The sequence below is a fragment of the Ovis aries genome, chromosome 3 (assembly GCF_016772045.2).
Source record: "Ovis aries strain OAR_USU_Benz2616 breed Rambouillet chromosome 3, ARS-UI_Ramb_v3.0, whole genome shotgun sequence".
NCBI lineage: Eukaryota > Metazoa > Chordata > Mammalia > Artiodactyla > Bovidae > Ovis > Ovis aries.
Genome location: NC_056056.1, coordinates 96,475,070 through 96,490,575, shown reverse-complemented (window position 1 = coordinate 96,490,575; position 15,506 = coordinate 96,475,070). Strand labels below are relative to the sequence as shown.

The 15,506-nt window shown below is 39.8% G+C and overlaps 1 protein-coding gene across 1 annotated transcript in view; it reads left to right on the top strand.

Annotated features, from left to right (window-relative positions):
* Positions 1–6,534: 6,534 nt before the first annotated feature.
* The window catches only part of M1AP (meiosis 1 associated protein), a 75,420-nt gene continuing 66,448 nt past the window's right edge, over positions 6,535–15,506 (top strand). Inside the window, exon 1 of the mRNA XM_060413661.1 lies at positions 6,535–6,774. Coding sequence (XP_060269644.1) covers positions 6,535–6,774 — 240 coding nt within the window. The remainder of the gene's footprint in view (positions 6,775–15,506) is intronic.

Sequence of the window (15,506 nt, the reverse complement as noted above, 5' to 3'; positions counted from 1 at the left end):
ACATAGATGCAAAAATCCTCAGTAAAATAATAGCAAACTAAATTCAGTAATACATTAAAAGGCTCATATGCCATGATCAAATGGGATTCAACTCTCACGACTTAATCAATGTGATACACCAAATTCACAAATTGAAGAATAAAAATCATATGCTCATCTCATGCAGAAAAAGTTTTAATGAAAGTAAACATCTATTCGTGATAAAAACTCATCAAAAATAATAAATTAATAAATAAAATAAAATAAAATAATAAATTATTTTTTAAAACTCATCAAAATGAATATAGAGGGAACAAATCTCAACATAATAAAGGCCATATGTGATAAGCCCACTTTTATGTGTGAGGAAAGTTTCAGGGTACAAAATTAATATACAGAAATCAATTGCATTTCTATACACTAAGGACTATAGTAAGTCCACCACATATGAACAAGTTCAGTTCCAGGAGCATATTCATAAGTCCACTTTATTCATTCAGAAGACATACAGATGGGCAACAGGGACATGAAAAGATGGTCAAGATTATTAATATCAGGGAAATGCAAATTGAAATCACAATGAGATGTCACCTCACATCTGTCACTATGGCTATTATCAAAAGGACAACAAATAACATGTTGGCAAGGGTGTGGAGAAAAGGGAACCCTCATACACTGATGGTGGGAATTTAAATTGGTGCAGGCACTATGGAAACCAGCATGGAGATTCCTCGACAAATTATAAATAGAACTACCATAAGATTCAGGAATTCCACTCCTGCATATTTGTCTGAAGAAAATGAAAACACTGATTAGAAAAGATACATGCATCTCTATGTTCACTACAGCATTATTTACAATATCCAAGATACAGAAGCAACCCAAGAGCCCATCAATAGATGAATGGATAAAGCAGATGTGATATACCTGTGTGTACAAATATATATGCACATATATGGGGCTTCCCAGGTGGTGCTAGTGGTAAAGAACCTGCCTGCCAGGGCAGTAGATGTAAGAGACCTGGGTTTGATCCCTGGATCAGGAAGATTCCCCCTGGGGGAGGGCATGGCCACCCACTCTAGTACTCGTGCCTGGAGAATCCCACGGACATAGGAGCCTGGGGTTACAGTCCATCGGGTCGCACAGAGTCAGACACGACTGAAGCAGTTTAGCACACACACACACAATCATGCACGTACAACAGAATCCTGCTCAGCCATTAAATTAATGAAATCTTGCCACTTGCAACCACACGGTTGCACCTAGAAAGTGTTAGGCTAAAGTGAAATGAGTCAGACAATTACAATATTTTATGATTTCACTTATACGTGGAACCTAAAAAAACAAAACAAACAGTCAACCATAATGAAACAGTATAGATAGAACAAACAGGGCGTTGCCAGAGGGTGGGGGTGGGGGTGGCAGGGAGAGGGGAGTATGGAATGAAATAGGTGAGGGGGAGTAACAGGTACAAACTTCTAGTTGCAAAATAAATTAGTTACAGGTATGAAATGTACAGTGCGGAAATATAGTCAGTAACGATTCATGGGGTCGCAAAGAGTCGGACATGACTGAGCGACTGAACTGAACTGAACTGAACAATGTAATATCTTTGTGCAGTGACAAAGGAACGATGCATTGTGATATTCAGTTTGAAATGTATAGGAATACCAAATCACTATGTTGTCTAACAGGAACTAACATAATTTTAAAGGTCAGTTATACTTCAAAAACACAAGGAAAAAAAACTCATAGTAAAGAGATCAGATTTGTGGTTACCAGAGACAGAGGCAGGTTGGGTTGGATGAAGGCAATCAAAAAGTACAAAATCCCAGTTATAATATAAGTAAGTACTAGGGATATAATGTACAATGTAAATAACACTGCTGTATGTTATATATGGAAGTTGTTAAAGAGCATAAATCCTAAGAGGTCTCATCACAAGAAAAAATGTGGTTTTTTTTTAATTTTTTAATTGTGTATCTATGTGAGATGATGGATATTCAGTAAATTTATTGTGGTAAGACTTTCGTGATGTATGTAAGTTAAAGCAGTACTGGACGCCAATCACATATCTCAATAAAGTTGGAAGAAAAAGAGTGACAGTCAATGAGTGAACCCAGGAATAAGACTGGGATACCGCTGGAGTTTCATGGGGCAAGAGTAGCTTGAGGAGGTGTCGGGTTTGGCATAATATTCTCAACACAAGCCGAAACTCTACCTAAGCGCCAAAGAAGAGCTGTTAACCCTGGTGCAGCCTTGAAGACTGCCATCCCAAAGAGCAGCCTCAAGCGGACCCTGAGGAGGCGTCAGCAGTGAGCCGCCCAGCCTGAGGGGGGCGCCCTCAGAGGCGGTGGGGTACGCCGACGGCCGGAAGGGTCCGGTAGCCGGGTCTTTGCCTTCACGAAGTAGGGGTTCTCTGCAGGTGTGGGAACAGGGTAGAGGACCAAAAGCTGGGAGCCGGGTTGCGGGCAGCGCTTCGCAGCAAAGGCTTGGGCTGAGCTCGGGCCTGCCCTCACGGGGTGTCGGCAGGCAGGCCCGGTCAGCTGCCAGGGAAGCCTGCCGCCCGGAGGCCCAGGTCGGACGCGTGTCTGGAGCCGCCTGCCGCTCGCGGTTCTGACAGGGCGGGCCCAGCCGCGCCTCCTCCTCTGCTGACCCTCCCGCGCCTGGGGGCTAGGCGGCCAGTCCGGCAGGCCGCGTAGGTGCCCTGCTGACAGCCCAAGACACTTTGAGTGGGAGGGAGGCAGGAAAATATATTCACTTCCTGTAAATCAATAGGCAACAGTGAAACTTTTGGATCAAAAGGGATTCCGTTTGGTTTTTCTTACAAGGGTGGGGGAATGAAATTTGAGGGCCTACGAAAATGTTTGTTTTTTTTTTCTTTTAAATGCTGCTGCTGCTAAGTCGCTTCAGTCATGTCTGACTCTGTGTGACCCCATAGACGGCAGCCCACCAGGCTCCGCCATCCCTGGGATTTTCCAGGCAAGAGTACTGGAGTGGGTTGCCATTGCCTTTCCTGTCTTTTAAATAAGGGTTCACGAAAGCAAAGGTATTTAGGATCATGGAATTTTTAATGCAGCCCTGGGGGAGGGAGAACCATTGACTCATAACACATAAAGTGTCCAATATAGAAGTTACAGGCGCTTTTATAGGGACTTATTAAAGGGTCCTAAGCTACAAAGACCTGAAGTTTGAGACCTAACGGATGAGTAGGGTTAAGGAGGGGACTACTCAAAAGAGAATATCCAAGGGCAGGATCCAGAGCACGGGGCCAACTGCCTTGGGGAGGTGAAGGGTGCCGGCAAGAGCAAGGAGGGTGGAGCAGGGGAAGGGGTTGGCGGGGTGTCTCATGGTATGAAAACAGAGAGTTGGGAGGAAGATGCCTGCAGAATTTCGGAGCCAGGGTAGAGATTTCAGATTTTGTTCCAAGTGTATGTGGAGGCCATTGAAAGGTTTTTTGGTAAGGGAGTAACTTGATGGCTTTTGGTGGTTCAAGGCCCAGATTTAACCTGTTTACAGAAGAACATCAATAAGTGGGCATTCTTGTCAAAAGTGGAGAGTATAGGATAAGATTAAGATAAGATAGGAAATAGTCAGATGCTGCTTAGAACCATGCCCAAATGCATTAGATGCATTAATTTATCACGTTTGATGATACAAGGAAGAAAGCTGCCTTTTACTTCATTTAAAGAACAGTATTGGAATTGTACAGTCTAAAAATGACTGTGGGGTAGGGTGATGAATTGGGAGATTGGGATTGACATATATGCACTATTGATAGTCTGTATACAGTAGATAACTATTGAGAACCTCATGTGAAGAGCAGACTCATTGGAAAAGACCCTGATGCTGGGAAAGATTGAGGGCAGGAGGAGAAGGGGGTGACCCAGGATGAGATGGTTGGATGGCATGATGGACTTAATGGACATGAGTTAGAGCAAACTCTGGGAGATAGTGGAGGACAGGGAAGCCTGGCATACTGCAGTCCACGGGGTTGCAAAGAGTTGGACACAACTGAACAACAAGAATCTAGCACACTTGATCTAGCACACAAGGGAGCGCGTCTGACTCTTTTGCAACCCCCATGGACTGTATCCCATCTGTCTCCTCTGTCCATGGGACTTCCCAGGCAAGAATATTGAGTGGGTTGCCATTTCCTTCTACAAGGGATCTTTTCAACCCAGGGATTAAACCCACACTCCTCCCTTTGTTGTTCTGTCCCTAAGTTAGTCCGATTCTAACCGCATGGACTGCAGCACACCAGGCTCTGCTCAAACTCAAATCCATTAAGTTGGTGATGCCATCCAAACATCTCATCTTCTAGCAACCCCGTCTCCTCCTGCCCACAATCTTTCTCAGCATCAGGGTCTTTTTCAATGAGTCAGCTCCTCACATCAGGTGGCTGAAGTATTGGAGCTCCAGTTTTGGCATCATTCCTTCCAATGAATATTCAGGGTCGATTTTCTTGGCAGGTGGATTCTCTACCACTAAGCCCATCTCTAAGAATAACATTTAATAAAAGATGAGAGCTTTGGGGAAAATTATGAAATTATAAAATCTGTATATTCTTTTAGATTTCCTGTATGAACAATCAATCATATCATCTTGGCAAACAGTGACAGTTTTATTTCTTCCATTGCAGTCCCTTTTTTTTTTTAATATGCCGTTTATTTGTCTTGCCTTATTGCTACCTTCACTACTGTGTTGAAGAGATGATAGCAGCCTCCTTGTCTTGGAAAACTTTCAGGATCAACATTAAGAACTGTATAACATTTTATCAGATTATTCCTATTGTCTACTTGTTTACTGAGGTTGATTCTTTATCATATATGAATGTTGTTTTCCTGCACCTATTGAGATGATCATATAATATTTAATCTTTCAACATGATGAATTACAGTGACTTTTTCTAATGTTACGTCAACCTTATGTTCTTGAGATAAACCCAGCTTGGTGATGATGTGTTATTCCTTTTATATATTGATTTTTTTCAATTTGCTTAGGATTCTTACATCTAAGTTCATGGATGAGATTGTCCTATAACTTTTTTCTTATAAAAAATGATCTGATTTGGGTATCAAAAGTTATGCCAACCTACTAAAATGAGTGGTGTTCTCCTGTGCTCTGCAAGAATCTGTTTGAAATTCTTGATCTTTAAGAGTAATATGGAATTCATCAGTGGAATTATGTGGTCCTGTAGTTTACTTCATGGGAACATATTTGCCTACCAATTACATTTTTTCACTGGTTATAAGCTATTTATGTTTTTTTTAATTTCTTTTTGATTTAGTGTTTGTTAAATATGGTTTCCTAGAAATTTGTCCATTTTATTAAACTTCCTGGTATAAAGTTGTTCATTATATCCTTTTGTAACCTTTTCCATGTTTGAGTGTTTGTAATGATGTTCCCTTCTCATTGCTGATGTTTGTTCCAAGTTTTCATTTGTTCTGCTTTCCAAATCTGAGCCCTGGGGATAAGTGTAAGTAGCCAGTAAAGAAAAAAGGCAGGGCTGTTGCAGGTAGAGAAAACAGCATGAGCAAATGCACTGAAGTTGATGGTATACTTGGTTTTATTTCAGTGAAAAACTTGAGGTAAAGAATAGCCTCCAATAAGACTGAAGATCAAATCATAAAAGGTTTTGAGTGAGTCTTGGAGGGTGAAAATGTAGTTATATTTTTCATTTTAAGAATTACTATGTACAAAATAAACACTTTGCTAAGCTCTGATATACAGAATTGGTAATTTCTCTATCCTTGGGAAGCTCACAGTACAATGGGAGAGGCAGTCAGGGAGACAAATTATACTACAGTACAATGCCAGTAAAGAAACAAAGTTCCTGAGGGCAGATAGCTTACATTGAGACTGTAGTTTGACTTTTTTGATTAGTTCCATTCAACATTGCTAATCATCCTCAGCCTTACATTACAGGCAAACATCTAGATACCTTGGCAGCTGTTAAGATTAGGATAGCCTAGAGAAACTTGAGGAGAAGGCAATGGCACCCCACTCCAGTACTCTTGCCTGGAAAATCCCATGGACAGAGGAGTCCATGGGGTCGCTGAGGGTCGGACACGACTGAACGACTTCACTTTCACTTTTCATTTTCATGCATTGGAGAAGGAAACGGCACCCCACTCCAGTACTCTCGCCTGGCAAATCCCATGGACGGAGGAGCCTGGTGGGCTGCAGTCCATGAGGTCGCTAAGAGTTGGACACGACTGAGTGACTTCACTTTCACTTTTTACTTTCATGCATTGGAGAAGGAAATGGCAACCCACTCGTGTTCTTGCCTGGAGAATCCCAGGGACGAGGGAGCCTGGTGGGCTGCCATCTCTGGGGTCGCACAGAGTAGGACACAACTGAATCGACTTAGCAGCAGCAGCAGAGAAACCTGAGTCATCACCTGGTTTGACTTCTTTCTGAGCTTCGTCTGCTAGATCTGTGTTCATTGTTTCAACCTTCAGTTTTACGAAAACCAGTGATTTCTCTTTTCTTCCTTACAGGTGTAGAGAATATCTCAGTGGTGGCTACAGGTCCACCTCTGGGCTGGCTGCCATGTATCATGGGCAAATAGCTAGTAAAAGGCCCTCTAATCCCACACAGATGTACCAACAACCTCCGAGGCTTCTCATTGTGCATATTGCTCTACCATCCTGGGCTGATGTCTGCTCCAACCTCTGTGAGGCTCTGCAGAACTTTTTCTCTCTAGCCTGCAGCTTGATGGGCCCCAGCCGCATCCCTCTCTTCAGCTTATACATTGTACAAAACCAGCACGAGTGCATCCTCCCTTTTGTGGTGAGTATATCTATACTTGTTCATTTTATCCTGAAAGCAGAGGTGAGGGTTCTGGAACAGAGATCAGTTATTATTGCTTAAAGCAGTAACTGTGCCCGCTCCCCATACCCATAACTCACAGGCAACACAATGAGAGCCTCATATCATCCTACACACAGGGGATTTGTACTGAAGGAAGAGAACCCCAAAATTACTAATATGAGAGTGTAAATAAGCCATGTCTTGCCCCCCACCTCCACTCCTGAGAGAGAGAAATCTTGGCATTTACAGTCCTTTGGAATGTAAGCAGCTGACCTCTCTCATCCCCCTTGGAAATGTAAGCACAAGGAAATAAATCCCTAAACTTCTTCAGAAGTCTGTGGTTACTCTACCACCCTTTAATTTCTAAAACTTGTCTTTTGACCCAGGTTCTAGTTTTTTGCTCAGAAAGCCCCATCTGTGCGGAAACATGAAAATATTTTTTACACAGGACTCAGGTGAAACTCCCCCTAGTTTCAGAAGGCAAAGGATGGGCCAAGGGCAATGCTTTTACCAAGCTCCCTCACATATAGAAAACTCTTTTCCTCCTCAAACAAACTCAATTTTTTACTTCCTCCCCTTTACAAAGTTCAGAGTCTCAGGGATGGGAAAGACTTCAGTTCAGTTCAGTTCAGTTCAGTTCAGTCGCTCAGTCGTGTCCGACTCTTTGCGACCCCATGAACTGCAGCACGCCAGGCCTCCCTGTCCTGGAGTTCACCCAAACTCATGTCTATCAAGTCGGTGATGCCATGCAGCCATCTCATCTTCTGTCGTGCCCTTCTCCTCCTGTCCCCAATCCCTCCCAGCATCAAAGTCTTTTCCAATGAGTCAGCTCTTTGCATGAGTAGCCAGAGTACTAGAGTTTCAGCTTTAGCATCAGTCCTTCCAAAGAACACCCAGGACTGATTTCCTTTAGGATGGACTGGTTGGATCTCCTTGCAGTCCAAGGGACTCTCAAGAGTCTTCTCCAACACCACTGTTCAAAAGCATCAATTCTTTGGCGCTCAGCTTTCTTTGCAGTCCAACTGTCACATCCATACATGACTACTGGAAAAACGATAGCCTTGACTAGACAGACCTTAGTCGGCAAAGTAATGTCTCTGCTTTTGAATATGCTATCTAGGTTGGTTATAACTTTCCTTCCAAGGAGTAAGCGTCTTTTAATTTCATGGCTGCAGTCACCATCTGCAGTGATTTTGGAGCCCAAAAAAATAAAGTCTGACACTGTTTCCACTGTTTCCACTGTTTCCCCATCTATGTCCCATGAAGTGATGGGACCGATGCCATGATCTTCATTTTCTGAGTGTTGAGCTTTAAGCCAACTTTTTCACTCTCCTCTTTCACCTTCATCAAGAGGCTTTTGAGTTCCTCTTCACTTTCTGCCATAAGGGTGGTGTCATCTGCATATCTGAGGTTATTGATATTTCTCCCAGCAATCTTGATTCCAGCTTGTGCTTCTTCCAGCCCAGCATTTCTCATGATGTACTCTGCATATAAGTTAAATAAGCAGGGTGACAATATACAGCCTTGACATACTCCTTTTCCTATTTGAAACCAGTCTATTGTTCCATGTCCGATTCTAACTGTTGCTTCCTGACCTGCATATAGGTTTCTCAAGAGGCAGGTCAGATGGTCTGGTATTCCCATCTCTTTCAGAATTTCCCACAGTTTATTGTGATCCACACAGTCAAAGGCTTTGGCATAGTCAATAAAGCAGAAATAGATGTTTTTCTGGAACTCTCTTCCTTTTTCCATGATTCGGCAGAAAAATCTCCTGGAGAAGGGAATGGCAACCCACTCCAGTATTCTTTCATCCCCCACCCACCCAAAAGACTTCAGAGATTCTAGTAAATTCCCTTCTTTCCTAAGACAGCCTTGCTGTTGGTATAGTCAGAAAAGAACCAATGGAAAGCCAGGACTTTGATTCCTACCTAGTGTGAATAAGACCTCCTCCCACATAGTGTCCATGAAGCCACATGGTAGCCTGGACTCCCCTCAACCCATTCAACTTTAACAGGGTAACTATTTCACCCCCTCCCTATTGAGGTGGTATTGGAGGCAGCAGAGTGGAGGCCATGTGGGGAGTGGCAATGGGGCATCTTTTTGCCTCCAAGGCAGAGTGGTGTCAGTGAAAGCCTAGTGGGAAGCCAGAAGTTACAGGAGTTTCTTCCTAGTAAAATGCGTAATGGTAATGAAGCTTCTCTATTCCCAGAGTGTCACTGGGGGGCATATGAGGAACCTGAACTTCTACCCCCACCCAGAGATAACAAGACACTCTCCCTTCTGGGATATAATTAGAGACCAAATAGAGTCACACCCCAGTCTGGCAATAATTATGTGGAAACCACTTCCTTCACTGGTGCAGTAACAAAAAAGTCCTGCTAAAACAGAAGATTTAAACAGGATTCATTCTTACAGCATAATACCCAAAATGTCCAGAATACAATAAAAAAAAAAAAAAAACCTCCCATGATTATCAAGAAACAGGAAAATCCAAACTTAAATGACACAACAAACATTGAGATAACACAGATGTTAGAATTATCTGAAAAGGATTTCAAAGTAGCCATCATAAAAATGTTCCAACAAGCAGTTATGAACATGCTTAAATGGAAAAATATAAAGTCTCACCAAAGAAATAGATATATAAAGAAAAACCAGATAGAAATTTTAGAACTGAAAAATGTAATACTCAATTTTAAAAAACAAAAAATCTACTATAAACAGGCTCAACAGCAAAATAAGAAGTTAAAGGAACTTGAAAATAGAATAGAAATTACCCAATCTGAGTAACAGAGAGAAAAGAGATTTAAAAAAATTTACAAAGCCTCAGGGATCTGGGAGACTATAACAAAAAGTTAATATATTATCACAGTCCAAGAAGAATGAGAAAGAGGAGGGTGGGACTAGAAAAATATTTAAAGAAATAACCACTAGAAATTTCCCAAATTTGGCAAGAGTTATAAATCTAAAGATTCAAGAGACTACCGAAATCCATTCTAAGACACATCATAATTAAAATTCTTGAAACAAAGACAAGGAAAAATTCTTGAGAGCAGGACACTGACACCTTACCTATAAGGGAGAAACAATTCAAGTAATAGATTTTTTTCATTAGAAACCACGAAGGCCAGAGGAAGTGTCACATTTTTCAAATGCTGAAAGAAAAGAACTGCTAACGTAGAACTCTATCCAGTAAAAATATCCTTAAGGAATGATTCAGAAATCAAGATATTCTTAGACGAAGGAAAGCTAAGAGAGTTTGTCACCAACAGACCTACCTTATCAGAATGACTAAAGGGAGTTCTTGAAACAAAAAGGAAATTATACAGGCTCTTGGAATATCCAGAAGGAAGAAAAAATAGAAAGAATTAAAATATAGATAAATATAATAGATTTTCTACAGAATCTTCTAAATTATATTTGACAATTGAAAGAAAAATTGTAACATTGTCTGATACGGTTGTTAGTGTATATAGAGGAACTACTTAGGATAATTACATTATAAATGGGAGGATAAAAGGACTTAAGAAAATTAACGTTCTTATGCTTCATTCAAAATGATAAAATATTGACAACAGTATACTGTGATAAAGATATACGTATGAATAATGTAACACTTAAAACAACCACTTAAAAAAATTTGTGTAGAGACACACTCAGAAACTCTATAGATAAATCAAAATGGAATTTTAAGAAAATAGTCAAGTAATCCAATGGTAAAAGAAAACAGAGAAATGAAAACCTGAGGGAACAAACAGAAAGCAAAAAAAGCCCAAAAACACCTGATAGTCTGACATACCAATAATTATATTAAATGTAAACAGTTTCAATTAACCAATTGAAAGAGAGAATTCCCTGATAGTCCAGTGGTTAAGACTCTGTGCTTCCACTGCTAAGAGGTCAAGTTTGATCCCTGCTCAGGGAACTAGGATCCCCCAAGCCACTCAACGTGGCAATAAATTAAGAGATTGGTGGAAATGAAGGGATTATCCAACTGTATTCTATCTACAAGAAACCAGCTTCAAACACAATAAAAGCAGGTTGAAAGTAAAAGGATGGGGAACGATATCCCATGGTAACAATCAGAATAGTACACCTAATAAAATGTGGCTTCCTAGGTGGCACTAGTAGTAAAGAATCCACCTGCTAATGCAGGAGATGCTAGAGATGAGGATTTGATTGCTAGGTTGGGAAGATCCCCTGGAGTAGAAAGTGGCACTCCCTCTTTCCAGTGGCTTGGAAGATTCCATGGGTAGAGGAGCCTGGTGGGCTACAGTCCATGGGGTTGAACAAGTCAGACATGACTGAGCAATTGAGCACACACATACACAATGATAAAAGAGTCGCAGAACTAGAATAAATAATCCTAAAATTTATAGGGAATCCAAAGGCCTAGGATTGTCAAATCAATCCTGAAGATAAAGAACAAAACTGGAGGCATAACCATCCCCCGAGCCAAGACTTCAGAAAATATTACAAAACTACAAGAATCAAAACAGCATGGGGGCTTCTTGGTGGTCCAGTGGTTAAGACTCCACGCTTCCACTGCAGGGGCCATGGGAAGATCCTACATGCCATGTGGTGTAGACAAAAAAAAGCATGGTACTGGCACAAAAACAGACATATGGATTAATGGAACAGAATAGACAGCTCAGGAATAAGCCCACACACCTGCAGGCAATTAATCTTTAACAAAGGAAGCAAGAATATACAATGGAGCAAAGACTGTGTCTTCAGCAAGTGGTTTTGGAAAGGCTGGACAGCCGGGTGTAAACCAATAAAGTTAGAACACTCCCTCACACCATATGTAAAAATAAACTCAAAATAGCTTAAAGACTTAAAATATGAAGCATGGCAACATAAAACTCCTAGAAGAGAACATAGGCAAAACATTCTCTGAAGTAAATTGCAGCCATGTTTTCTTAGGTCAATCTCCCAAAGCAAAAGAAATAAGGGCAAAAACAAACAAATGAGACCTAATCAAACTAGGAAACCATAACCAAAATGAAAAGACAACCTACAAAATGGGAGAAACTGGAAATTATGTGACTGACAAGGGCTTACTGTCCAAAATATACAAACAGCTCAATATCAAACAGTTCTATATAAAAAATAAAATTAAAAATGGGCAAAAGACCTAAATAGACATTTCTCCAAAGAAGGCATATAGATGACGAACAAGCACAGGAAAAGATGCTCAATAATCTAATTATTAGAGAAATGCAAATACGAATGACTGTGGTGAGATATCACCTCACACCAGTCAGCATGGCCATCACCCAAAAAATCTACAAGTAATAAATGCCTGAGAGGCTGTGGAGAAAAAGGAACCCTCCTACACTTTGGTGGGAATGTAAATTGGTTTAGCCACTATAGAGAACAGTATGGAGGTTCTTTAAAAAACTAAAAATAGTTGCCATATGATTCAGCAATCCCACTACTGTATAGCTAGGGAACTATGTTCAAGATCTTGTAATAATCAATATATATGATTCACTTTGCTATACACCTGAATCTAACACAACACTGTATATCAACTATAATTTTTTTTTAATTTCCAAAAGAAAAAAAAGGAGTCAATCCAACAAGAAGACAGAAATCTTTTTTTTTTTAATACTTATGGCTTCGTTGCGACTCATGGACTTTCTCTAGTTGCAGCAAGCGGGGACTGTTCTCTAGTTGCAGCGCCACCGTTGTGGTGGCTTCTCTTGTTGTGGAGCACGGACTCAAGGCTCACAGGCTTCAGCAGCTGTGGCTCACAGGCTGTAGAATGTGGGCTCAATATGGGCTTAGTTACGTCAGGCAGAATCTTCCCGGACCAGGAATCAAACCTATGTCCCTGGCATTGGCAGGCAGATTCTTAACCATTGGACTCCCAGGAACGTCCAAGAAGACAGCAATCTTAAATCTGTACCCACTAAACAACAGAGCTGCAAATGTGTATTAACTGGTGAATGACTAAACAAAATGTAAAATTCTCACTCCATAAAGCTGGAGTTTCGTACAAGCACACTGCAGACAGAGTGAAAGTGATAGTGATGTTTACAGCCATGTGACCCATATGACAAGTATGTTCTACTGTGCCATTTTCCTTGCGCATGTCTGTCCCATGACCACATTTGGCTGTAATATCTATCTTCTGTCTGGCAACAGGGGTGGAGAAAAGTTGAGAGTGGTCTGGAAAGGCAAATAGAAAATATCCAGCATAGGAAGCTTCTGGGAGATGAGCTTATGTCCCAAACAAAGATAAAAGGATTTTTATTTCCTTCTCCTAGTGACTATGTTCTGTGCCTCTGGTACTCAGTACATTTGTCTCTAGGTGAATCCCTTGATCCCTTAATCACTCTGTTAGGAAAGACAGACAGTTCTAGACTAAAAACCACTGACTAGTAAGTCAGGAAAGATTGGAAGTCAAAATTTCCTTCCAGAAGATCAATTAGTTCAACCATGGTCAGAAGCTCAAGAACATCACTGAAGCAATGCCATTACCTTGTGTATCCCTGTGTGCATGTTCATGCTCAGTTGTGTCTGACTCCTTTCTGACCCCATGAACTGTAGCCTGCCAGGCTCTTCTGTCCATGGGGTTTCCTACGCAAGAATACTAGAATGGATTGCCATTTACTCCTCCAGGAATCATTTCCAACCAGGAATCAAACCCATGTCTCCTGCAGTTCCTGCATTGGCAGGTGGATTCTTTACCACTGGGCCACCTGGGAAGCTCACCTTATGTACAGAAGAGTCCAGTCTTTGTTTAAATCCATTTTCTCTGACCTATCTAAGTATTGGACATTTTCTATCTGCAGAGTTAGCTCAAAATATAAATGGAGAAAGAGAGCAGATAGGGAGTCTTGCCTAAGTTGAACACTTCAATTTATCTCCTCATATTTGACTTATAAGTATAATAAAATAATTGTGAACTTTTCATGAGGAATCTTGGCAAAGGATTCATAATTAAAATATTAGAATTCCTTTTATATCCATTGTGCTGTTAATATAAATAAATTCTAAAATGATTAATCTCTCAAAGAGTTTCAAAAGAATTCCATTATTGTGAAGATTTTATCAATTCTTTTACCTGTTTTTTGAGAGCAAAGAAGTTATTTAAATCATATAAGATCTACAATGGTATTTGAAGATCAGTAGTGCTGTAATTTGGCTATTACATTTATTTTCTTATCCTTACTAGCTGATCTTCAATAGAATCATTTAAAAGTGGCAAATAATGGGAATATATTATATAAAGTAATATAAAGATAAACTCCAATACAGATAATATGTTGCTGCTGTTTAGTCACTAGGTTATGGCCAACTCTTTGCAACCCCAAGGACTGTAGTCCGGTAGGCCCCCCTGTCCATGGGATTCCCATGGCAAGAATACTGGAGTGGGTTGCCATTTCCTTCTCCAGAGGATCTATCTGACCCAGGGATCAAACCTGTATCTCCTACATTTGAGACAGATTCTTCAGAACTGAGCCACCTTGGAAGCCCAAAGATAATATAATAAACTATAATTGAGGAGGGTGGGGAGAGTAAGAAAATGAAATGTACAAATTGTATGATTGTATAGTGGAGATTTTCATAGCTCATTAATGGATATTAATAAATAACTTACAGGAATTATAAACATGGAATTATAAAGACAACCACTAGAATAAATACAAACCTTTCTAATTATGACAAGAAAAACATAATAGAGCAGACAAATTTACACAGCATAGTGATTTTTCAAAATTTATGCAAACAGTGTATACCTTAAAATAATATTACTAAAAATAACTGTATCTGTCACATTAATAAATGTGTCCTAAACTTACCTGTTAAAACATTTAAAAAGCACAGATTTGATTGCAAAACAAAATTCTGTATTCAAGAGACTGTAACAAAGTGATTCAGAAAAGTTGAAAATAAAAGGAAGGGCAAAGGTATACTAAGCAAATGTACCCCTACAAAAAAAAATAAATTTAATATCTGACATCATTGAATTTGCAGCAAAAAGCACTAAACAAGACTAAGTATGGCACTATAATATCGACACAAAGCAGGGAAGAGTAGAGAATTATCAAGAGATGCATAAGAAATATATTCAATACAGAGGGCTTCCTGGAGGGGGAGTCTATTAAAAATATAACAGTTTTGAATACCAATTACCAAATAATATAGTATCAACATTTTTTAAAGAAATATAAGTATTAAAAAAATCTGCACCTTCCTGAAGTACTCATGGAATATTCACAAAAGTTGACAGGATATTAAGCCACAAATAAATGCAAAAACTTAGATGAATTCTAAAAACTACAAATAGATCAGTCAACATTCTCTGAACACAGTGCAGTAAAACTGGAAATAAGTAACAGACACAGAGAACAAAGAGTCTCTACCACCTGGACGTTTTTATGCTGCTTAATAAATAGCTTTTGCATCAAAGAGGGAATTCAGGCAAAAATTGTAGTGTATCTAGAAAATAATAATAATGAAACACTACATACCAGAACATATGTGATACAAAAAAGGCAATGCTAGAGGAAAAATCATCTTTAAACTGTATATTTTATTATTTTTAATTCTATTAGTAAACAAGAAAAACTGAAATGAAGCAAGCAACTCAAGAAGAAAACAAAAAACAAGCTTAAGGAAAGCTGAAAGAAAGAAAAAATAAAGGCAAAGAGTAATGAATATGAAAATAGAAAATGGTAGAACAAATGAATAAATCT